This window comes from Cyanistes caeruleus, chromosome 9, assembly GCF_971803275.1.
Source record: "Cyanistes caeruleus chromosome 9, bCyaCae1.hap1.1, whole genome shotgun sequence".
Lineage (NCBI taxonomy): Eukaryota > Metazoa > Chordata > Aves > Passeriformes > Paridae > Cyanistes > Cyanistes caeruleus.
In genome coordinates this window covers 13,907,206-13,932,655 of record NC_141709.1, presented here as the reverse complement: position 1 = coordinate 13,932,655, position 25,450 = coordinate 13,907,206, and the positions used below count along the sequence as shown (strand labels likewise).

At 36.5% G+C, this 25,450-nt stretch overlaps 1 protein-coding gene across 8 annotated transcripts in view; it reads left to right on the top strand.

Annotated features, from left to right (window-relative positions):
• Positions 1 to 25,450, top strand: part of NTNG1 (netrin G1) — a 154,246-nt gene that overhangs the window by 103,845 nt on the left and 24,951 nt on the right. For 3 of the 8 annotated variants that reach the window (XM_086901732.1, XM_086901734.1, XM_086901733.1), the window contains exons 5-7: positions 822 to 848; positions 17,715 to 17,882; positions 23,126 to 23,263. In XM_086901732.1, coding sequence (XP_086757858.1) covers positions 822 to 848; positions 17,715 to 17,882; positions 23,126 to 23,263 — 333 coding nt within the window. Of the gene's footprint in view, positions 1 to 821; positions 849 to 10,698; positions 10,765 to 12,673; positions 12,734 to 17,714; positions 17,883 to 23,125; positions 23,264 to 25,450 lie in introns of all 8 variants that reach the window. The other 5 variants (XM_086901737.1, XM_086901736.1, XM_086901735.1 and 2 more) reach the window with 5 other exon arrangements.

The window sequence follows — 25,450 nt, the reverse complement described above, 5'->3', positions numbered from 1 at the left end:
TGGCATTTAATCTTAAGAACATGGCACTTCAGGAAAGATTTCATAGCCATGGTTTTGTGCTGCAGACAAAGCCTAGGTTTCAGGACACACCTGACAAGAAGCTAGTTCTTGGGATTGCATTATACAACGTGATATCCCACACTGCTTATCCAGTAAAGGAGTTTTATTCTTTAACAGCCCCACCTCTTATGGTAAATCTCACCTGCCTCTAGAATGGTTTCCTTGCATTAATTCAGTTTAGGAATTGAAATTAACACAGCAAAAAAAGAAATCAATGAGAGGTTTAATCAATATCGCCAACCTACTGCATTAGATTGTTTCACTTAATTACATTTCTTTTACATAGCTTTATTTAGATAACTGTCAGGTAAAAAAGGGAAAAATAGCTATATACAATTAATGCAGCAGAAGGTACCAACTGATTTAAGCAGCTGACCAAAGCAGTTAGCAGTGCAGCTATCCCTTGGTAAAATTACTCTCCTAGATCTGCATAATACGTGCATGACTGATATTTTTATCTAGAGCATTAAACATAATGGCTGGTTAGTTGAAATACAGAACTGTTCTGAACAAATCCATGAAGTTCAGAGAGCTGGTATAGATCCCATCTGTCAATGCATTTTAGTGGTCCCTGCAGCCCCATACTGAAAATTCTAAAAGACTCTGCATTTATAAAGGACTGGGCATGTAATAGCAGATGCTTGAGTTTAACTGTATATTGATAAAATATTCTGAAAATGTTTTCAGGATCTTAGATGTAATAGTTCAGCCAGCTACAGCAAGCAGCTAACTACACTTCTTTGTGTTTTCTTTCTCTGCAGGTATACCCAGTATTTCCAGTATTGGTAGTAAGTAATAAAACCAGTATTGTTTTGCATTGTCATTCAGCTTCATAGATCTGATTTCCCAACATCCCTTTCTGGTGTAGATAATGTTCCTCTGACAGCATGCCCTGTGGTGCAGGGGCTGTGTATTCACCTTCCTCTCTGGCATTAACAAGTAACTGTGTTTATGTGGTCAGAGACAATGTCACTCCTTACATCTGCATTCAGCCCTGCATTTTCTGATCGATTCTTATCAGCAGACGAGCACTGAGTCCTGTAAAACTGAGTGTGTCATGAAGAATTAAGACACTGTTGCAGAGAAAATATTTGTTGAGCATCTTGAAGAAAAGTGTTTGCTAATAACAGAAGTATAGGACCAATAATTTTCATGTATGTATATGTGTGTGTAAATTCAAAGAGCAAATGGAAAAGTTTATAAATGGAATAGGTTTCATTTCTATGAAGCAGATTAGCAAATGCAGCGTATCTGCTGGAATCTGCATTAACTCTAGCGGGCTTTGAACTCGGCTTTACTCCACAAAATAAATAGAATTGTGTTCCTTCACAGAAAAATGCTTTCCTGTATGCAATTAAAGGACCAAAATACTACTCTTAAACTATAACAAAACTATAACACCATTATGTAAAGAACTACTATATCAATGAAATAGATGATTACTTAAAACTTGTGAAGGGACCAAGTGCACAGCTGTGAGCCTCGGCTGAGTTCCGCAGCTGAGGAGTGCACACAGTCGTGGCACATTACTCAAATAAAGCAGGGAGAGAGGAATGGGATCCTTCTGTGGCTTAAGGAAAGAATATTCCCCACAGCCTCAGCTCTGCAGATACTTTGGGCACAACTTGCATAATACAAGGACAATCACAGTTATAAAATATCACAGTTGTTAAATGCAATTTGCCATACCCGATATCCAAGTGAAAAGTTTTTAATAATTTGGGTAAAACTGTCTCACATCTTATGATGCAGGGTCAGGACTATCAATTTATAATCAACTCAGTTTACTTAAGCTCATGAATAGCACTGATTTGTTAAGCTCTAGACAGCCAAGTTCAATGCCATCAAAACTTGCAAGTGTGAGCAGTGTTAACAGCTGAATGCCATAGCATCTGTTTTCTGCTTTAAATAGAAAAACAGCATCAATGACAATAATGTGCAAATGAAAGCCTTCAATCTTAATGTCATCTGCCTGCTCTAGTGTCTCCTCTAGTATTTGTACGTCTTCAGATTCGTAGTGACGTGCTGTTTTCAAAACTTGTGTTTATATATGTTTCATTACAAAAAAAAAATTAACTAAATGAAAGAGAATAAGTTTGTGTCACCACTCTCAGAAATATTCCTGCCATTAATAACAGAAATGGGATGAATGGGAAATAGGTCTTTGGAGTTTGATTGTGCTGTAGTTTCTTAGTACTGTGTTGCATGGTCTATATGGTTGTGTTTTCACTTCACACTCCATACAGCCTTCGTCACCACATCTATCACTTCTGAGCATCAGCAGATGTTGGCCTTTGAAAACTTAATAGGGAAACTCAAATACCTTTTGAACAATGGTGAGCTGAAAGGATGCATTGTTGACCTCTTTATATTTTACACAGTGATTAGTACAGTCTATTTATTACAGAGAAAATTCTGTGTGCCATTCTGTAGGAAATACAAGAGTTTCTGCAAATCTGTATGTTATCTTTGGTCTGTTGTAAATGTCTTGGGATATGGGGTAAAATTTAACATATATCTTTGCCTACCTGAAAAGGGTGAAGTATGAGCATGTCTTCATGAGCACACATAAATACTGATACTCTGCTTATTTTTTCCATGTGTTTTTTCTTAAATAGCTTGGGGAAAATAACTCTACTTGCTTAATGTTCTGAACATCTTTCTTATAACACAGGAATAGCAGAATTTTTGTTAAACAAGGATAGAAACCATAAATTAATCCTGTTCTCAAAGAGAATTTAGCAGAAGTCAAATTAACGCACAAAACCAAACAAGATTAATTAGTTGTGGCTGCTTTAATGAATTCTGCATGATTTTTGTTTTGTCTATGCTAACATAGTATTTGTTTTCATATCAGCAGAGATTTTTTTCCCATCTGGGGACAGGAAGTTACTCTCAGGAGATGCAGTTTGGGTTTCATTTTGCCTGGCAGCAAACACCTGTAGGGGGCTATTGGCTTTTGTGTGCTCCCAGCTCTTTCTAGTTTATAAGGAAGATGGGGTTGGGGCAGGGGGGTTAGAAACACTAAACTCCCAGCATGCAAAGAAGAAGATTGCCACCTCAAACAATGTTTATTTAACACTTTTTTAAGACTGCAATGAAAGCCAGCAAAGAAAAATAAAATATATTCACCTGTGTGCGCATGTATGTAATATTCTCTGTTTTCCTTTTTTACCTCAAAGGATTTTGTATTAAAGCAGCTTATCACTAAAATTTGAACACAAAGAGTGGTCATTAGTAAACATCCTTTCTGATCATCTAGAAGAAAACAAAGCTAACAACAACAAAAATAAAAAAATAAAAAAAATAAACAATCCCCCAGAGCTTTCCCATTAAGGTCATTTGTACCTGCTGTTGTGTACCAGTTGAATAACAGGTTCTCTGATAATTTTCAGCATTCTTGATTACAGTGCTGTCCCTTTCAGCATTTTTCAGCCATGTATGAAAAAATACTGGTGAAAGTGTTAGCAATTAATGAGTCCCAAAACCATTTCATGATTTTAAGCAATGCTTACATATGGTATGTAAATATTCTGAAAACTACATTATTTTACTTGCTAAAATAATGATTGTGCAATTTTACATAGAACAGTGCATCAAAATATTCATTATTGTGACCAAATACCAACATTACTAATCTGTAACTGTATGACTTCAAAAAGTTGAGTCTTCTAAACTATTGCTTCTATCTTTTTTCCTGTAAAGCATAACTCCACTAATTATGCTAAACAGTTTGTTATAAAGGGTATCATTAGATAGAGGATAGGATAGACATGATGTGCAAATAGCTCTGTGTGGGTGATTATCACCTTAAAGCCTGCTGTTGGCAGATGAGTCAGAGTTTAGAGACAGACCATGCACCCAAGTGCAAGATGCAATCACAATAATCAAACAGTATTTTCTGCTTTGTTCTCTATGTTTTTGTTCTTCCTTATAGTCAATTTTAAATTAAGAGAATTTTTTTTTTTTTATGATAATGAATGCAAGACGCAGAATTGGAAAAAAAAAAAAAGACTGAATGGGCACTTTCTTATTTTATTATTTTCTTAACCTTGAAAAATCTTGTAGGTATTTTGTTGGAGCTAAAATAGTGTCTGGATGAGTGTAGCTTTATTTGTTTTTCACATCTGTCATGAAATTTTAATGTGGTAAATATATATCTTAAAAGGTGGTGAGAGCAAATACTAGTGGATTTTTTGTTTGTTTTTTAATAACAACACAAAATATTTTGGACCTGATTTTGCCCTCTTGCAGTAACCAAGAAGTTCTCTCACTGAATCTTCAATCAAAGCCATTACCATGCCAAGCTCTGGACTAGAGTCTATACCCAACACATGTCAGCAGGGCATAAACATGCATAACTAGGTTGTACATTGCTTTCCTATTATTATTTGAGGTCAAGTTTTACAGAAAGCTGTACTGTTGAGATACCATTAAGATATTTATCTCCTTAAAACATTCAAATATTGTCTTCAGACAACATCTTTTATTTTGGACATAAGCAAAATGTTCTCATTTCAACTTAATTTTATCCAAATCTGACCTTCTAATAAATAATATTGTTAGTCAGGCTTCCAGTCTAAGACAATCACCTTATCAGATAACTGATTATAATATCAAGCCAGTATTTGTTTTCCCTCCTTTAATGCTTTGAAGCTCTTGGAATCTTTTGCTTTAAAAATTAGATTTTCCACTATATTAAAACATTACTGAGCTGAAAGAAGGTACAAACAGCCTTTGTGCTATGATGTGCTCATTTGAATACTGGATCTGAGAGACATTTACATTCCAAATAATTCCACTGTGGACAGTTTTACCTGGTAGGAGTCACAACAAAGCCAGTTTCCTGCTGTATAACTAAGGTGTGACCCCTGAAGGTGAGGAAGCAGAGCTGAGCCCAGCACAGAGTAGAAACTGCCTCTTTGCAGAGATTTTGGGGGCAGGGTCAGAAGCCACCAGTGCAGCCCCAGGCAGCACTGTGAGGTCATTGGGACAGGACTTGGGGGAGCTTCTGTTTCAGGTTTGGTTTTGCCAGATCCACCAATTTTAACAGATAAGAAGAGCTGTGCTCAGCAGTCTCAGACACAGCCACTGACAGTTTGGAGCTGCTTCTCATTCCTGTTTCCAGTTTTCCATCATCATCTTGAGTTAGTTTAAATCAGTCTATCAACCAAATAGTGTTTTCAATGCTTTTTGATTTCCCGTAATATATAGAAAATTACTCAGTTCATAGTTATCTTTCTTTTAACCATTAACAAATAATCAAGTGGTAAGACACTCTAGAAAATAAGATACCAACATTCCAATATGTACCATGGTACCCATGCAAAATACATGGTGTTTGCAATATGCAAGTTGAGTTCAGTTATTCAAGGAGGTTTATAGAGAGTAGACACAATCCAAAAAGATATTTTAAAATCTAATTATCTACAAATCTTGGGGAGAAATTGCCAGGAAAAAACCATATTTCTATGTTACCTTCTCATCTTTTTCCTTCTGTTCCTTAGGACATGTAATCAGGTAATTTTACAGACTAAAGCAAAGAATGAGGTTTCCAAATCAGCATAGTGATTTTTTGAAAAAAATCTTAATTTCCTGTTCATCAGTTGTGAATTACTGTACAGAAATTCCAGGCAATCAGCCAGTTTTAGCATTTTTATAGGAAAAAGCAGAACCAGTCCAAATAAAAAATAGCAACCCCTGCAAACTATCAACAAAGTAATTATTTTTTTTTTTATGAGAAGGTGCCTAAATGTTTCATCCCAAAAATACTTGAATTCAGAGTGCACTTCTACAAACATATTAGTGGAAATACTTAAAATTGAAGAATTCCCTCAGCCCTCACTATTTTGAGAATCAGTTAACAATTTGCTCAAATCAGCTTTATTTTTTTTCTCATATCTGAAGGTTTCCAGGGTTGGATCCTTGGATTATTTTTTTAAGCCTCTATAAAGATCACTTTCTCTTTTACTCTACAAATGGACACATAAAGGACTAATTACATTTAAATTCTTCCAACAGTTATAAAAGCTGTTATGGCTGAGGAGCTACAATAAAACAACCACATCTTCACATTTATGCAGAATCCTTCTTTTCTTCAAAGGAACAGGTATGAAACTTCCTACATTGCTCCAAAAAAGATTGCCTAATATCAGCCAAGGATTTTTTTAACTTAATGAAATAAAGGGTTGATTAAAAAAAAAAATAAAAAATCAGTGTTTCTCTCTTTCAGTGATTTAGATTTTGCAGTTTAATGAAGTGATAAAAGGCAAATTTCATGTGAGGTAGATTATCATAACTTGAAAAAGACCAAAGGAGATAGAAATGCCGTAACAATGATACGATGATTGCAAGAAGTGGTGGAATACAATGTGATATAAACACACTCGATTACTCCAGCAGCTACTAAATCAGCCAGTAATTTCAGTGAGCATTATTTCTTTAAAATCCTATTTTTTTTTTCAATATTAGCACCTAAAACAACTGTCATGTCCACTGTCCTCAGCAGACATCTATAATTTAGAACAGATATTTACTGCTGCCTACTCATGGCTTAAAATAGGCAGTAGCAAGGCCAGCTTTCTATGGCTAGAGACTTGAAGTTCTACTGAATCATTAAATTTATACTGATACATTTTTAATTTTTGTTTTTTTGTTTTGTTTTAAATGGAAAGAAAGAAAACATCTTAATCAGCATATCTCACTAGGGTTCCTTATTGTTATTAAAAATTAAATTAATAATGATAGTAGCCAACACAAGTGCTCCCAGTCTGCCATTAGTGAGCATTATTTAAGACTTACAGATTTATGAGTAGTAATTTCCAGCAGATGCACTGTTTGTGGGCTGGGCCAGCAGAATCACTTGAGGAGGTGATCAGGCACTGTCGGCTGCAGAGCACAGGTGCCCAGGCAGCAGCACAGAATCCCTGCGCTCCATCACCTCTTCTCTCATCCCTGAGCAGACAGCCCCTCTCACTGGGAATACATTTTAATTTTATTGGCAGTGCAGTACTTGGTTGGAGTGAGAAACCAACAAAATGCCCATTAATTTCTGCCAAGATCTTGACAGGTTTTTTTTCACGTGCAGCTGTCTGGTTGGAATTAGGCTGAAACTACCCATTCATTTCCTTTATTTCCCCAATTTGAAACCATGATAAAGCCCATGGTGCAGACTGTACTTCCAGTGGAAATTTGAGACAGACTTTCTTCATTTAATATTGGAAGTAATTCTGATACTGCATATCAGGGAGGAAATAAAATAGAAGATTGGGAAGAGAAAAAGGAAATTATCATACATCTAATAAATATAATGCAGTAAGTTTTTCCTTACTTCATGAAAGTAAAATTTTTTTCCAACAGTTACTTTCTACATATAATTGGCTTTGGAACAATAGTAACTAAAAATGCAAAAATATCCAATGCAAATTTAAAATGTCATATCTGATTTTCTGCTCAGTCACACAGCTTGCATACCTCCACTCTTAAAGATGCCTACAGTAGCTTCACTTTTAAATATTAACACTCAAACATACATTTAGAAACTCTCACATTTTTTAGCATTGTTAGAAGAGCTGTTGTAGAATATTTTACAGTCAATCAAAATAGTACATCTTATAGAATACCTACACCAAGATTCATTTATTATTCTGGTATACAATGACTCTAATTACAAAATGCAGTTTCCAGACATGGAACTGTTCTGGAAAAGATTGGTTTATCTAGTCAACTTCTCTATAAATAAAGCCCTTAGTGGTAATCACCAAGGACTAGAAATATTTTCACAGGTTGCTGTGAAAGAATAACTAGCTGCTAAATGAATCTTCCCAGTGTCTGTTCAAGGGATGACTCATCTGCTCCAATGTAAATGTGGGAATGACAGCCAACATTCTTGGACTTGGACATCTCACCTACCTTTTCAGATAAAGCATTTAAAGTCATCGCCATTTAAAAAAAATCAAATATATGAAGAAAGACCTTTATCAAGAAACATCTAATCTTGATGGAAATACAGGCCATGAACAAAGGATAGGAGAAGAATATATCCTCTTTACCAAAGATTGAAAACAGCACATAACAGAAGCATTGAGTCTCAGGAGCATTAACCACATTACCAGGCAGCAGCTGGTCTCAGCTGGATATAACCCTCAACAACCTCATCTAACTTTAAAGTTGACCCTGCCGTGAGCAAACTGTGGAAATAAATGACCTCCAGAAGTCCCTTCTAATATGGTTATAATTATCAGTAATAACCAGTAATAATCACTAGCAATAATACTTAAATGGTAATCTCCAGGCACTGTAAATATGTTCTTTATTGGTTTGGGTGCCCATTAAGAAACTCAGTTTAGTGTTATCTAATTTAAAGGGTCAGGGAATTTTTAATTATTTTGCAGTAAGTCACAGCCTCCATTTTAAGTAAGTTTACTAAAATAAGCATAGATCTATAGCATTTATAGGATTTCTAAGAAATATGTAAAATTTTTTTTTCTGTCTTACAAGGAATGATTTTACTTGGACATGATATTACTTAGAGAAATCATAATCATGATAAATTATATCTCAAATATTACTGAGTATATCAGTTTGATTATGTAAAGTGACCTACAGTTTATGAAATGACAAATCCCATTCCAAAAAGGCATTACAAAGTTACTTGACACTATTAATTTTACTGCTGGTAATACCTAGGCCTCTGCAGTTGAAGACCACTATATATGTGAATTTTTATAGCAGTTGTGCCACACAGTACTCAAGAACACAAGTAGGATATTGGAGGCTGCAGTCTGAAATGTGACCAGTTTCCTGCAACAACTCTGATGCTGCACAATGGCTAAAAGAAAAAAGGCTCAGGGAACAGCAGGACAACATCGTCCATAACAATTGCTTTTCCTTTCTTAGCTCCTGATTTTTATGTTATGCCTAATGTCCAGTCACTTTAAAATGTTTAGGTCAAGTCTAGGTGTTCCTAAATCTACCAAAATTTTAACAGGTAATTAACTGCACAAGTAATTTGTCAATGAGTGTCTGAGGAGGAGGAAGGTGGTCTCTCAGGTTTGTGGTAGCAGTCTGTCAGTGGAGGGGGCGAGGGTTAGCACACCACCTAGTCATCACTAGGTACAGCCTGGAGATACTTTTTGTCATCCACTCTGACTGGGGCATTTGCACTTCCTATGTGTGGGAATTGGTGGATCTGACCTGTAGAGGCAGGTTGATGTTAGTAAATAAATAGACTGAGAATCTATCAACTGAGTTTTTCTTTCTTCTGTTTTCTTGATTGATAAGGAAAAAGGACAAAAATGAAAGAATCTGATGTAATTATGTGATTAAATTATAACTTGACCCATTCAATTGCAGAAGAGTGCCTAACAGCAAATGGCACAGTGCAGGTCCCCATCCTTTCCTTTAATTGTTCTCTGTGTGAGACGACATTAGGGACAGACAGCCCCACCCAGACAATTCCCTTTCACCCTTGACAAATGGCTCAGAAGATACTTTGGGATGTCCTCCTTCTGTATCAGATGTTTGAAGCCCCAGTCCTTTTGTCATAGCTTCCCTACAGGATTTCCACTGAGATGGATGTAACAGTGAAACTTACCATCTAGGTAAAGATACGCAGGCCTAGCCCCTTGATGCCAACCAGGCTGTGACAACTGCAGTCTACTCACTACCCAGATCAATTTCTCATACACAGAAGAGAAGGAAGAGCTCTCTCCCCACTAGTATCACCACAGCAAAGGCTGATGTGACCCTTCAGAAGAATTCTATTTGTTTCAGACAAGACACAACCACTGCAGTAGTCAAAGAAAATGATAAAAACATGGTCCAAATCTGATGTTCAAAGCTAGGCAGATGGAAACAGAGAAACAAGTTTTCTTTCCTTCCCCACAAGCCCGTCCCCTTGACTTTCAGCTCCAGTACCATTCTGTTAAGGGTTGTCATTCCTCACTTGCTCAGCCCCATAACACACTAATCAAAGGGGATGAAGCTCTAAAGAGACACAGCTAATTCAATTGCTCACACAAAACGCTTCATGCAAGTAACATATTTTTTAAAACTTACAAGAAATTTAGATATTTAATGTTATGACAAAAAAAAAATCAAGCTGTAAAATATATCAGCAGAGGTGATAGGAAATAGAAGAAATACACAAAAGTGTGAGAGCCAAAGAAAAGGCCCACTCTACTGGTAAATATATTTCTTCTGATAACAAGATATGTAATTCACTCAAAAGGCCCTGAAACAGGATGTTACAGTAAGATATGTGTCTTTGGTAAGAAATCCATATTTGTCTGATACTGTCGTTTTATCTCTGCCGAGCAGATCTAACACAATATGTTCCTGTTTTGTTCCTGATGTTAGAACCATATATACTGGCCTAGGATATCGTCTCGTCATGAAAAATTGTATTTTAAGCCACAGAAGAGAAATTGTTATGCACAGTATTTTATGTCCATTTGGTGTTTTGGGAATCATCAATTGCTTGTTTTTTTGTTCACTGTGGAGTCATGTTCTGTCCTAGTGCAACTTAGACTAGTCCAGTAATAGCTGTGTGTAATCTGTCTTTGTCCATATGCTTGCCTGTTTAGAACAATATCACAGATGTAAATAACAAAACCTGATTTTTCCTGATGCATGCAGATCCTCCAAAGTTTGATAGGATATGGCCGAATATTTCTTCCCTTGAGGTTTCTAAACCAAACCAAGGTAGGATGCTGTAAAATTCCTAGTGGTCTACAGGTACTGAAATTGCTCTCAACGAGTCCCACGTGATGGCAAAAATAGTAACAATGATAATCCAACTCATTTTTCTCTGGTGCTAAGTGATGCTATCCTGTGAGAAAATAACTGTAAAACAAACCTCACCTGAAAAGGGAGTCTTCCAACACTCAGACTGTGCACTTTACTGCAAATATGGGAATAGTAGAAATAGAGACTAAAATCTGTGATATACAGAAAGCCCAAGATAATTTTCTACTTGTTTAGATAGCACAATCTGTATTTTGAGTAAGTTTTGAGATTTTTAAGTGAACAAAGGTTGTCATTGTCAACATCAAAAGCATTTTTAATGTCTTGTTTCCACTTCATTTTCCCAAGATGAGCTGAGAAGTGTTCTCAGCTTTCATGCCATGCATCATACAAGCAAGTTCTCTGCAGGAAAGACCCAAGGTTTTCTACAATTGGAATGCTACACAAAAGATTGGCATGATGAGTAGCACTGAAAGAAACAAACTTACTTCTTAAGCTGACTAATAAAACTAAGATTTTTTTGTTAGTTGAAGAAGTATTCAGCTATACTTCACATTTCAAAGTGATTGCTCATTATAAAAATAATGTCTTTCTGCTCTTATTTACTGCCCTTTCCTCCCCCCAAAGTCCCTGCAGAAATCTGGCCTGTGGCTTGCTTTCATGTTCAAAGGGTGTCCTTTCTGTGCTATAACACAGAGGTGGAGAATAAAATTAATGAAAAGGCAATCTAGAAAATGGTCACTAAACTAAACAAGATCTCTTTGGAATCTGTTGGGAATTACACTGGAAGGGCTCTTGTTAAATCTACAGATCACAATCACCAAATCAAACATACGCATGTGCATGTGAAATCTATCATGTTATACATGCAAGTTTCTATGTGCCCAACAAAACAGAAAATACTAATTAATCTGTGCTTTCTGTAAGGATTAGAAATGTACTTCAGTTTGGATTATTCACATATATTTAAAACTAACTATCAGTGATAAAGTAATACCTTGTATTCCAATTTCATTTAGCTCCCATTGTATTTTCCAAGTCTTTGCATGTCTTTTTTAAACAAACAAAAAAAACCCCACCCAGACTGATGGTTTTTCCTCTGCTCTCTGTAAGGATTAGCCTATGTTACTCAGAAGAATTTTCAATCAAAACGTTTTCAATTTAATTATACTTAGCATTTCTAATGGATTTCATTGCTTAATTATACTGTGTGTGATCTAAGACCTAACTTCTTTACAAAATACGTCTTGAACAGCAGAGAATTATTCAGTGTTTCTTCCCCAGAAATAAGAGTTTAAGTAAATTTAGTTTTGATGTTTTGGTAGGGAGCACAAAACACAAAAACTTCAAAGCATTTCTATTCAGCTTTTGTGTATTCAGCAGTTTGCAGCATATTGTTACAGTGTTTAACATATAGTGTAGATTAAACATTCCAGTTAAGGACAGCGTATGAAAAGAGCAATTACACAAATCTGCCTATATCTAATTATTTTATTGTGGGGTTTAGGTTTGTACTATTTGGCCAGAAAAAATATGCATTCAAATTCAATCAAACCCTTTTCAGACTGCTCTGGTTACCATATAGTCATTTGTCATGGATTGGGAGAAATCACCAAATAACCTCTGACACAAAACTGCCAAAGTGCATAGATGTGAATTAAATTGCCTTGATCTTGGATGTCACAGCTCAAATGATTCAATAATTGACAGTGTATAACTCATTTTCTGTAACCTTACCCTTTCCTTACAAAAAAAATAACCATTGTTAAATTTAAAAGTTAGAGAATAAAGATGTTTATTTTAATATACTGATTTGTTCCTATATGATACTTTTTCTAATTTGCTGTTCATTTTATTACCTATCCAGTTGCTCCCAAATTAGCTATGTCAACTGTTTCTTCTGTTCAAGTTGCAAACCACAAGAGAGGTAGGAATTCTAGGATTCATACAGTGATCCCATAGTGCTCTGTGTTGTGAAAACATTGCACTGTATGAATCTGGAATATCTGTGGAGTGTACCCATTAGTTTACTGGTGAGGCATCTTCATCGAATACAACAGAAGCATTAAGTCACATAAACATAAGCCATACAAAGAAAAAAAAATATGCTTCTTAGACAGTTGTTGGTGGCAAATAACGTGACATGGCATTTATTTTTAAAGGAGTTTAATGTATGAATCAGATCCATGCCTAGAAAGCAGATGTTTACTAGAGTCTTTTTTTCCTCAGTGATATGCATAAATTTAAAAGAGGAAACATAAGCAGATTAGTTGAGGGCAAACAATCCATAAAACATCAATTGTCCATGTCCTCAAGAAGTATCTGTAAATGCCATGGAATGTAATGCATTGTTGTGTCTTTTAATGCATTGTAAGTGTGCCTTATGTCTTCATTTTATTGTAAGTGTGCAAATTCAGAGTGCAGGCATTACATTTTGAACCAGTGTTCTATCAAAATAATGGAATTATATGGACATAATAAAGGATGCCAATATTCTTTCTGACTTACAGGCAACCTGTTTCATTTGCATATCTATCATTCACAGTCTGAACCCTGAGATCTTTTCACTGTTTTTCCTCATCAATTTATCTCTAAAGAGTATGTATGAAGATGTTTTGTCTTTCTGCAACTATTGTGAATATCTCATTATTCATGAAATACATATTAAGAAGGAAAAGGGTTATTAAGAAATGTTTGAACTTAGTTTGACCCATTTGATGAGATCATGGTAATGAGCCATACTGTTTGTTATGAAGCAGGTAATTTCTAAGGTTACAATGAAATCTCTTTTGTTTGCCTTAGTGTATGGAGGAGGAACACAGAATGACTGGAAAATGAAAAAGAAAAAAGACTTGTGAATGCACTTTCATTGAATATGCTTTGTGCTTTTAATTAAAAAGTGACACTAATAGCTGTCTCATGCAACATGTTATAGTTCAGAAATTATGTTACACTTCCATGTGTGTTGATCATTGTTTCATGTGATGACATTTCATGTTTTAATGGTCGTAGCTGAAGCTTCAGCTGAACCTTGTCCCCACAATAACAGTATGTTATCTCAAAGATGTAAGTGCGTAGCATCAGAATGGGGGGAAAGTGTTCAATTTATAGAAACAAAACAATTAGATTATCAATTTCATGAGCCTGCTTCAGTGGCTAATTTTATCATGCTTTCTGCAACAGAATCAAGATTGTTTCAGTAAAATCATTGCATTGGAAAATAGTCAGGGAGGCTCAGAGAGTCAATGCTTTTGTGAGTCTGCAAGGGATTTGACAGTTCCTGAATCAGCCAAAAACAATGATCACATCTAACATGGCAATCCCTTTTTCCTTCACATTAAACCTATCTAGCTGTCATTGCCTCTTCTGTGAGTTTTTAGTTTCTGAACCATCCACTCCTTATTGTTACTCAGCTTATCTGTGTCTTTTCTGACGTGGAACTCAGAACTGGAAACAGCATTTTCTAACACTGTAAGAAGCTCATGTCATTTCACAATGGTTGGTGAACCATGTGCAGCCTGATTTTGATACTTTTCCCCCATCTCCTTCAGTGTTTGCTTGACTTTGCCAGTGTGTGACAGTGCTATAGGCTGCCAGCCAGAGCTGTGTGCCTAAAGACCCTAAGCTATGTTTCTGACAGGTCTTACAAGCAGAATACTTTCTGGTTAAGGTGAAGCACATGATAGGCTGGAGGGGCCATGCAGCACTGACAGCTTCCCAGCTGGCATGGTGCTGAATGTAATTCTCTGTGCTATGTTTGAGTAGTTTAGACTAACACCTCATATAGCCACTAGAGAAAGTAATTCCATTTTGATCATAGGAGGACTTTTTATATAGCTTGTTCTTGTAAGGACAGAGGGATGCAAAAACGACCAGGCCAACAGCAAAAAATTATCGCAGTAATAACACAGCGGGGTGGCAGGGGGGAGCAAACATTATCACATAATTGATTTAATTGTTACTTGCCATTTATTTTCTTTTGTTCTTTTCCATTGCTAATGTTTGATCAGATATTGGACTGTTTTCAAGTTAACTGTGGGTTTTTTTCTGCACCATGTAGTATTTACTAATCTGATCAGGATTCCTAGAGCATTAGTTAACTTTGAGACAAAGACTTTGTTTCACACATCATAGTTGTTACAAAAGAGCAATATCCATAGAAATGTAACCAAGTCCAAGAACTGGTCTCATTGTTTACCTTTCACACTGATGACCCACATCTGAACTTGGGCAGTCCTGCAAATGTTTCGGAGTGTGTGCATACATCCAAGTGCTTCATAATTATTAGATGTTTCTTCACTCCAAATCATAACTTGGAGCAAGCCTCGTGTTACAGAGTGAAATGCTTGATGTGCAGCTTTGTTTCTTGTACTGTTGTTATGGCTAATTATGTGTAGTAGTAATATTGAAGGTCATATTGCAGTTTCAGAGTGGAAGTAGTGCAGTCATTCATTCATAAACTATTCTGAATTTCTTTCTGCTGCCTTAAATGCAAAAGATAATGTAGCATAGTCAGCTTTTCTTTATAGTATACAGGCAAATTATTTCCTCTAAATTCACCTGGGGTATGAAAATGTTTAGCAACAAGTCTGACCAACACACCAGTACAGTATTAGCTCACCAAAACAAATTCTCTGTTGGTAGCAGAAGACAGGTCCTTTGTCAGACAGAAAGACTGACAGCCTTGCTTCGGAATCCAAGATTCACAAAGATCAGATTGCTTATCACTAGTCAGTCTTTCTAACTTTAGAAAACAAACATATAAACATAATCACACCAATTTTCCATGACTCCTGCTTGCTAGTGCTAGTTTCCACATTTAAATTTTGTCTGTTCCACACAGGCAGTTTTCACTTGAGCAAAATGGATATACTTGGGGAGAAATGCTGCAGGGTGGCTGGCTGAGATGCTGAATCAGACTGACCAGCTGAAAAAGACAACAAACATTAACATTTTTTTCCTCCCAACTCAGTTGTGTCAATTGAGTCTCATACTGAGACTGATGCACCAAATGTTTTCCTGTACTCCAGCAGTTACTGGCATCAAAATTATCAAATTAGCACAAACCACAAAATACTGGTTTAGCAGAATAACATTGAAGAGAACAAGATATATATGTTAACTAAATGCGTATATGTAAAATGGATTAATGTTTTCTGGCAGCAGAAAGGCAGCTCTCAAGATTGAAACATATGTTGTGCTAAGTGTCTAAAAAAATTTGAACTATTTACAGTGCAGTCTATTTACGGTCCAGTACATCAGACAAAAGCCAAAGAAATACCCATGTATTAGGAGTGCAGAGCATACTGAGAAACATGTACTGGGACTGTTGTTTCTTTTCAAAAATACAGGTAGGCTCAAATACAGTATATGATGGATGCCCTATGCCACTAGTCAGGGGGATGATCAGGTGCCCCAGCATAATCAGGAGCATACCAGAGGAAAGGCAGCCACAGGGGACTTGGCTTATGTCAAATATGGAAACATTTTACACTATCTGCTACAGCTTTATCTAATTACAAGATAACTTCAAGACCTCAAAGCCCTTCCAAGTCACTGCACCCAGTGCTCCATTATTGCAGGAAATGTACTGTAATTTATTCTACCAGTTAATAAACTACATCTCTAAAGCATCAGTGTGTTTTACCACAAATGAAAAGTGTTTAAGAACCTCACTGCCCCAATGCCTAGACACCGTCTTTAATTTCCAGCTGAAATTTCTCAGTAGCCAGTTAACACCCATTTGTTCTTGTGCCAGTATTGTCCATTTGCATGGCAGAAGGCTTAGCTCCTTAATGTATTTATAGCCCAGTGATTACTTCTATCATCAGTTTCCTAGACTAAACAAGCCAAAATTTTCCTAGTCTTCACTTTTTAAATAAACTACTTCTCTCATCATCCTAGTAATCTTTCCTGCATTCATTCTGGGCTCATAACCCCAAGAGCTGAGTGATCAGGCTTACACAAGTGTTCTACACAAAGCAGAGCTGTGTCTTCTATAATGTTATTGATACATTTCTGATTTCTTCTTTGTTCTGCATAAAGCCAAGCATTGCTTGTGATTAAAGACTAAAAGGCACTAGCATTCTATATTTAATGAAGGGGTTTTTTAAAGTGGCTGTCATGCCAACTTCATTTCAGATGTCTGCAGTAAGCATGCTTTCTAGTCAGTACAAATTTCAGAATTTTCATAGTCTTTCCTGGCCCAACTGTTCTTCATCTTAGAATTCAAAAAATGGTTAATGCTTACCTCAAAAGTACAGTGGATGTAGTTCTCCAATAACTGTCTTCCTTCCTTTTCTTCACTGTTAATTGTTTTAGGAGGTGTTGGCCAAAATTGTCAAACTAGAGATTTGTTTTGCCATGAAATGAAACACTCTGGTTCTCAAGGTGCCTAGCAGTTATAGCACCCCAAGTTCAATAGCATTTCTAAACACTTGCCATTTCTGTCAGAGAAAAAAACCTTTTATTTTACTTACAGTTGCGGATTTAATCATAATTAAGTTTGACAATTTTGTCCACTGAATTTAATATTGTTAATATGAGGAGGTTTTTCCCCAGGTCTTGATTTATACTCATCTCAAATGCGCAAAAATATGTGCATTTCTGCGGAAACTGAGCCTCCAGTAACCCTGAAAGGTTTACAACTGCAAATGCTTCAGTTCCATCAGGTCTGCCAACAGCTAACCTCCGACATCATGCCATGGTTGTCGGGTCACGCTAACCTGCCTGAAACCAGCTCCACTTCCATTGCAGATAAACATCTGCTGCTGTCCATGTTACATTGATTAACATGTATGTGCCATTCATTCATACTTCTGCTCATGGTTCATTTTTACTAAGCATGTAATGTGCTATTACTCTGCTGCTGTATACACTTTGTATACATTTCTGTTCTTCCTTGAAAGACTGTGAATGCTTCGGGCACTCCAACCGGTGCAGTTACATCGAGCTGCTCAATACGGTCATTTGCGTGAGCTGTAAGCACAACACTAGAGGTCAGCACTGCGAGTTATGCAGGCTGGGCTACTTCAGAAATGCTTCTGCAGAGCTGGACGATGAAAATGTGTGCATAGGTCAGTCCCGGGATAACTGCGCCTTTTCTTCTGTGCCTTTTCAGCTCCTGGCAGCTGCTAGGGACCACTGCTGCTTACTTGCCACTTCAGCCAGAATGAGCTTTTTCAATGGATCAGAACATCTGTGTAGACTTCTCACCTCATTTCTATTGCCCTGGTAGCCCCAAGGAGGCATTTTGAATCCATAAACGATGATGAACCTCTCTGGCCACAGGTCCTTGGTGGCCTTTCCCCAGAAGCCCCTGAGACACTGGATGTGCTGTCCTTACACAGGAGGGAGCCACACGGGGGTTGCACGTGAAAATTAAGGGGGTGAATCTTAAATATCTGTTCCCAATTTGACTTTTGCAATTATTAGTATGGACTCTTGAATACTTGCCTGGAGACCTACAAAAGTTGCCAGCTGCATCAGGAGGATATGGGAAGGGATCTCTATCAACCCCTTTTATTCATTAACAAAAACATGTTACAGCAAATTCTGCTCCCAGACACAGGGTTGTAAATGCAATGTTACCTCCCCTCTGCTTAGAGGAGGAACTGAAATGATGCCCATGAGGCTAGGAACAGAATTTGTCAAATCAGTGTGACATGATGTCAGTTTAGAAAAGAGATTCCTAGGTGAAAACTTCTTTAGAACAAGCATCTGCTATAAATACTCAAACTGCAGAATTAGAGAAAATGTCAGAACAAAATAAGAAAAGCATATTAGGAAAAAAAATTAAGATCTTTATCAGCCTAGGAGAATATGCATTGTTCTCATGTCACCACAGACAGTATAGAGCAAAGTGAGGACACTTGAGGTGAAGCCTGAACACAGTCATTAAAGGAAGCCTTGTACAATGGTCAGTAATTAACAGATAGCCACTAAAGAAAGACACTGTTCTAATAACAAACAGAGGTGAAGAACTTAATTGTATAATGTTTCTTACAGACATAAGCATCAGTAGGACCTGTTCTGGATTTTCATTGTGATTTTTTTTCCCTCTCCATCTTCCAGGAAGCAGAATAGTTAGCAGTTACTCTAAAACCAAAATAGACTATAGGTGAATAAATTATATTTTAATCCATTTATAATCCATTGCCGAGATTCAAGCCAGAAACTATTTAGGTGGCTATTATTTGAGTTTGCAACTTGACAGATTTACATTTTTATCTTGCGATAAACACACAGATCCATCCATGCACTGCATTTCATGTGTCCTTCTTTTAACTTTGCTTGGCAATGCATTCAGGAAATGCATGATCTCCTTTGCCAGTAATTAGTCACAGCTAATAAGAACTTTAGTAGGCAAGTCATGATTTCGTATGACTGTGCTGAGGAGATTAACACAATCAAATGTTCTTGGAAAAAAACTACTGTCCCACATATTTATTTGATGTAGATGACAGACATCATTGGTATGACATCAGGACTGTATAATTTCAGCTGCCTAAACAGGCCTAATGAATATAACTCTAAATTGCTCTGTTTGGAATTTTTCATCAGTTCATTCAGTATGTTGTTTTCCTATATACACTGAAATGCTAAGACAGCAGCTGTAGCTACATAAGACAAGGAAGTTAGTAAACAAAAAGCCAAAAATAAGTAATTTTAAAATTAATTTATGAGTTATATATTTAAAATGTCATGGTAAGACAACTGTGCACTTTGAAATTGCCAAGACACTGAGGAAATAAAATTTTTAAATCTTCTATTTAGCTAGAGTCGGGGGAAAAAAAAAAAAGGCAATGTGAAACATTTGCTGACATTCCACTAAGCCCTTTTCAGAATACAGAGAAGTTTGCTCTTAAAGTGCTGTCTTGATCTGGGGCTCCTAATATTTAATTGGGCAAAATGTGGAGAGTATTTTCACCTGTGAGGGAGTTGATGTATTCACCACCCTTCTAGGTCAAGCACAGTCTTGCTCTATTGGAAACGCTCATTTCTCTTTTCTCCAAGTTTAAAAGCAGTGTTCTGTGGTTTAACTACAAGTGAAATGTTGGCATGAACATTTTGATAAGCAGATTTCCAGTGATATGTGCAAATCTTATTCCCGTATGAAAGTCATTTTTTCAGGCTAATTCTTTCCTCTTCAGTCATATATGTAGAAAGGTAACAATTGTTTGGATAAGCTAGTTTAATGGCAGCTAATAGGACTTTGGCTCTGATTTATCAAAACTGCTTCACAGTTTTCAGAAATACATATGGTAAGTACATGGATAACAAATCTGTGAATCTCAGCTGATGCTAAATTAATGGAGAAAATGTAAAATGTTTAAATTTTAAGACTAAAGAATTCAAGTACTGAGAAGGTTTTTACCAGTGAGCCAAATGCAATGTATTATACAGTGGGCTTAAATCTAAATTCTTGATGCCCTTAATTTCTTTAGAAGCAAAATAGATTTTATTTCCTAAAATGAAATATCAAAAATTTATGGATTTGTACATTAACCGCAAAATTACCTGAAATGGGCAACTGCAGTTTCAGAATAAATCAAGGTATTCCGAAGTTAAAAATTATTCATTCGGTGTGAAAAAGAATTTAACAGCTTGAAGAGGTTTTTATTTCTTGATAAAGCCCAAGTCACTTTCAGTGAATGCACACACTGACAAGCAAGAATAGCATGGAAACCACCAAGTAGACCCAGAGTAATAAAACATGGCCTTTGCCTCACAGTATAAATACTGAACTGGTGATTCCTGTCACACTTTTAACAAAGCCACCCTTGCAGTCAGTTCGGCTTAAGCCTCAGTTAACACCAGAAGCCCTAATGACAAGTGGTTAAGTGAACCCTGGGCTTGTCCTGCAGCCACTATCAGCCCAGACTGATAAGCAGCAAGCCTGCAAGCCTCAGCCCATTTCCCCACCTCCTTTTTGATTTACTTTCATCGTGTTCTTGTTTGAAGCATCATATTGACAGAGTGAACCCCAGTGAACAGATTACAGTTTCTGTTATCTTCCTTTCCTTACAAATAGTTTCCAGACGAAGGTTAGGACAAAAATTCTTTCTCGGTTCAGATCTGCAGGAACTTTTTCCCCCATCCTGGAACCTGTGTGTGGTTTGCTTATTAGGGTGATCTGCGAGTGTTAGTTTAGTGTTATTTAGTGCCCTGTTGTTGTAAGGGCATTGGAGATACTGCCTCCTTGTGGCACAGTGAAATTGTGACCTTTGAGATTCTTAATGTCTTAAGACATTAATTCTTAATATCTTAAATATTTGGCAGGCCCTGGGAAGTGTTCCACAGCCTGTGATACTGTTGGTCACTGTTGGACAGTGACCCTGGATGTTCTGTGGGCCTCTGTAGGTTATGTTACTGTGGTATCAACTGGGAAAGATGGAAGCTAGAATCAGTCTATTGGGTGTTCTGACTGGATCTACTTAATTTGCAAAAGACCCTGGCTTAGAGCTTTGTTTCTATTTACTTTCCCTTCAATAGCATGATATGGCCTGGAACTTCCCACGTGCTTATGTGATAGAAGTGAGTAGGAAAGGTTTCACTGGTTCAGGGTCTTATTCTCTGGAAAACATAACATCCAATATCACAGGCTATACATTTCTTTCACAAATACTTGTTTTAAATTACTGTAGCTCCATTATGTATAACAAAGCTATTTTTAAGAATTCTTTTTACGAATTTCAATTTTTTAAGAATTGGGCCCTCTGTTTTTAATGTAATTATAAGCTTTTGTCTTTCAAGGTTTTCTATAAACACTCTTCAAGCAAATTTTTCTTCCTGCATACAGAATGTATCTCAAGTCTATGCCTGTTTACATAAGCATGTGATAAATATGATTAACATTAGAATTCCCAGCTTTTCAAATGGCATGCACTTTGCTATAATACTCAGCCTTGCACAGTATTTTTGGCATGTCAGTTTTCCACTTCATTAATGAATGTTGCCAGTTAATTGACTCTATTATTAATGTGGAACCCTTTTGCCAAAGGTAACTATTCTTCTTCAGCATCCCAAATGTTCAAAGTGCCATCTGTAATTTATAGTTAATAAACAGTGAGACAACAGATGACAAATGTCTTTCTGGTAATTTTTTTTCCTGTTAGTTTTTTCATTTGAGATATATATATACATATGTAACTTCCCAGTCCAGCTCCATTTTTTTTCATTTATGATACCACTGAGATTTAACCTAATGCAAGGGAATAATGTCAAATGTAGTATCAAAGTATTCCTATATGTATGATTCACAGACATATAAATCCAGACTCCCAGAAGATTGCCCCAAATCAGGAAGCAGCAGAGATCAGATGCTTCCAAAAGGTGTCTGTGGTCTCAGTTAACAGTGAAGTTACTCTGGGTCTACATGGGTCTACATACAAATAAAATAACCCTTCATTGGAAAACAAAGAAAAATCTAAATAACCAAAGTGAAGAACAGGAGTGCCAAAAATGAGCTCTGTGAACTCCTTGCCATTGTTCAGCTGGCTGAAAGCTAAACACAGATATTGTAATCACATGAAAGAAAAGGGCTGTGAATGAACAACACAGAAAGTGTTGTGGGAGGAAATGTGTTACCCTACTTATTCTTTAATTAGCTGAACACATGTGAAAAATATACAGCAGGGAATGAGCCTCACTGCATTTTCCATCTGCACGCTGGGAGGTGAGAGAAATTAAAATGGCTGCATAAAGCCTGTTCTTAAAGGTTTTGCATTACATTAGTGCTCACCTCAAGCTTTTCATTGCAGAATACGCAAAAGGTTTATTAATGTCACTGATAAATACAATCTCATCGATTTAATGGCAAATATTCACATAAATTATTATACTGCTCAAACCTATAAAGGAAGACTATCTTGGAAATAAGTAAAGTGCATTTATATAGCACTGTAAAGACATCCAGCGCTTCTGAAAATATTGAGTAATACAGATAAGCCTATTTTAATAAAGTGAAACATTCACCCTGATGGCACTTGGATATATCCATACTATACAAAGCTTTTCTAATGTTCATTAAATTGCCAAAAATATTCTTGCCAAAGAGAATCTGTAACAATCACCCTCAAAGACCGTGGTATCTCCTGCCTTTATATCTACTCTTTCTCTTTGCATCATAAAACGTCTCTTCCTGAAATGACACGTGCAAACAAATATATGGACATGTAGTAATTATATTCACTACTCTAGATATCCTTAATAGACAGTCTTCCTTTAGCACTGGAAATGCACCCTTTATTGGTATTGAATGAATTATCTCCACATGTAGACCTGAATCCAGTGTGTATGTGTTGTCTTGTTTCTGCAGACTGTTATTGTAACCCTTTTGGTTCAGTCCATGATCGCTGTAATGACAGAGGATTTTGTGAGTGTAAGGAGGGAGCATCAGGGCCTAAATGTGATAAATGTCTGCCGGGATATATCTGGCACAGCTTGGGCTGTCAACGTAAGTAACTCTGAGAGTCGCCCCTCTCCTGCAGCTCCGCTGCCTCTCGTCCGTGTGCTGTCATGTGGCAATTCTTGGGAGCAGAGAACGAGCAAAAGCTCTGGGCTGTACCAGTGCCATAATGCCTGAAGCTTGGGAGACTCCCAGCTGAGGGCACTGACTGTGCCATCCAGTTCATTCAATACACTTTCAGTGTCCTCTTCCTCTCCCACTAACACCCGGAGGAGCTCCCGCTGACATAGGTAAATACAAGTGTCTTGGCAACTGTGAAGTTTTGTATACTAGATCATCAGCATATTACTTCCAAATTCAGAATTCCTTCTAAAAGAAAGAAGGTGATTTCTCTGCATGTTCATTTTCTGTCTGTCCTAAACTTCAGCTTCTTGACTAAGTTAATTATGCTTTCATACCTTTGAACTATCCCTGGACAGTAACTGCAAAACACTGGCTTGGTACCTGTAATAATTAGTGAAAACTAGATGAAAGATAATGGTTGGAAAAGAAATGGAAGTATACTTAACATCCTTAAAAATAAGAGCTGAAATTTTCATTAAGTGGTGCTAAAACACGTTTCAATGCTTAGTTATATATTTTGCTTCTCTTCTGGTTAACAGGTCTTGTAAACAAGTGAGTAGAAATATCACTTCAGTATATACAGGATTAGGCTTTTACTGCAAATTTTATTTGTAGTAAATTCTTAAGATTTATTCTTTATAGCAGTTTTGATTATCTAGTTACAGAAGCTCTGGAGTGTCCTCTCACATTTTTCTTTCACCTTCTCTCGCTGCCTCTCTGCATTCTTAAACACATACATTAAAGACAAATTTCTACGAGAGCTTGCTTTTGATTCTTACGACTGAGAAGCACAAGAAAATGTAATTATTGACACAAATTACACAAATATTATAAAATTGGTCAATAGCCATATAAATGCCCTAAATACTCAAAACCAAATGCAAATCTTATATAATAAATTTTGAAAAAAATAAAAAAAGGCGATAATGCTAGAGGATTACTGCTGCTTCTCCGAGTGATGAGTACCTCTGAATCAGAAAAACTGGACTTGTGACAACTCAACAAATTATATCTGGAAAGAAAACCAATAAATGATTTCATTTATTTAATTATCACCCTATTGTGATAATTAACCAATTAGCATTAAAGATAGTATATGAAGAGAAAAGAAGCTTGCATGAGCAGCACTGTTCAGTGCAACCTGAGAAAACTGGACTTTCTCAGATTCTACCAGCTAGTTCCTGCTTGTATTTGGTGGGGCATCTAAACCATACTTTTCACATGTGGTTGTTGACTGTGTTCTCATTTTCCAGCTGCTTCTAATTGAGTTATGATTCACAAAATTATTGGGCAGTTAGAGTTGGAGCAGAAAGCCAGTGAAGTGATGTTTCAAGTTTCAAAGTTCTCTATTACTGATTCTTCACCAAATCAGATCCTAGTTACCTCCCAAACAACGCACTCAGAAATAAGAGGTCTCCCTCTGCCTTGCACCCCATATGCAGAAGAAGGTTATCACCACCTTGTACCTTATCCTGGATACTGGCAAAATAACCACTGGAATTTGTGAAGGAATTGGAAATACTGCAGTGACCCAAACTACAAGGGAAAAAAAACTGAAAACAGAGATCGGTAGGGTTCTCTGCACAGAATTCTATGTCCATAAAGTGGGTTTAAAAAAGATATTAAGTAGCTGAGATACTAAACAAAAGCTGCTCAACAAGAGTGTGAGCAAATTTTACAGTAATATATATACAGCAGTTTGTCAAAGCAATTGCTTATTAATTTCAGTATTTCCTATCTTTTTGGGTTTGGACATTATAAGACAAATAATGTTCTTTTAATGAATAGTTTTTTGAGCCCAGCATATAACAAGTTTGATTTTAGCTGAATCAAGAGTATTTGTAAAACCTTTGGACAGTTTCTGGAAATGCAAGCTAGTGCCTTTATATTTGCTGACAAAACTAATTGAGTTCCCTTCACTATGTCGTAATTTTCTGAATAAATCTCAGTCTGATTATGTAACTGTCAGATATTCTCCAAGTTTGAACAAATTATCTGATCAATTTCAGAAGAAAAACAACTAGATGTGGTTGTCAGTTTTATGGAACAGACATCAAATTGTCATGTTTTACCAACCACACACTGATTTAAATCTCATTTCAAGTCTTATAA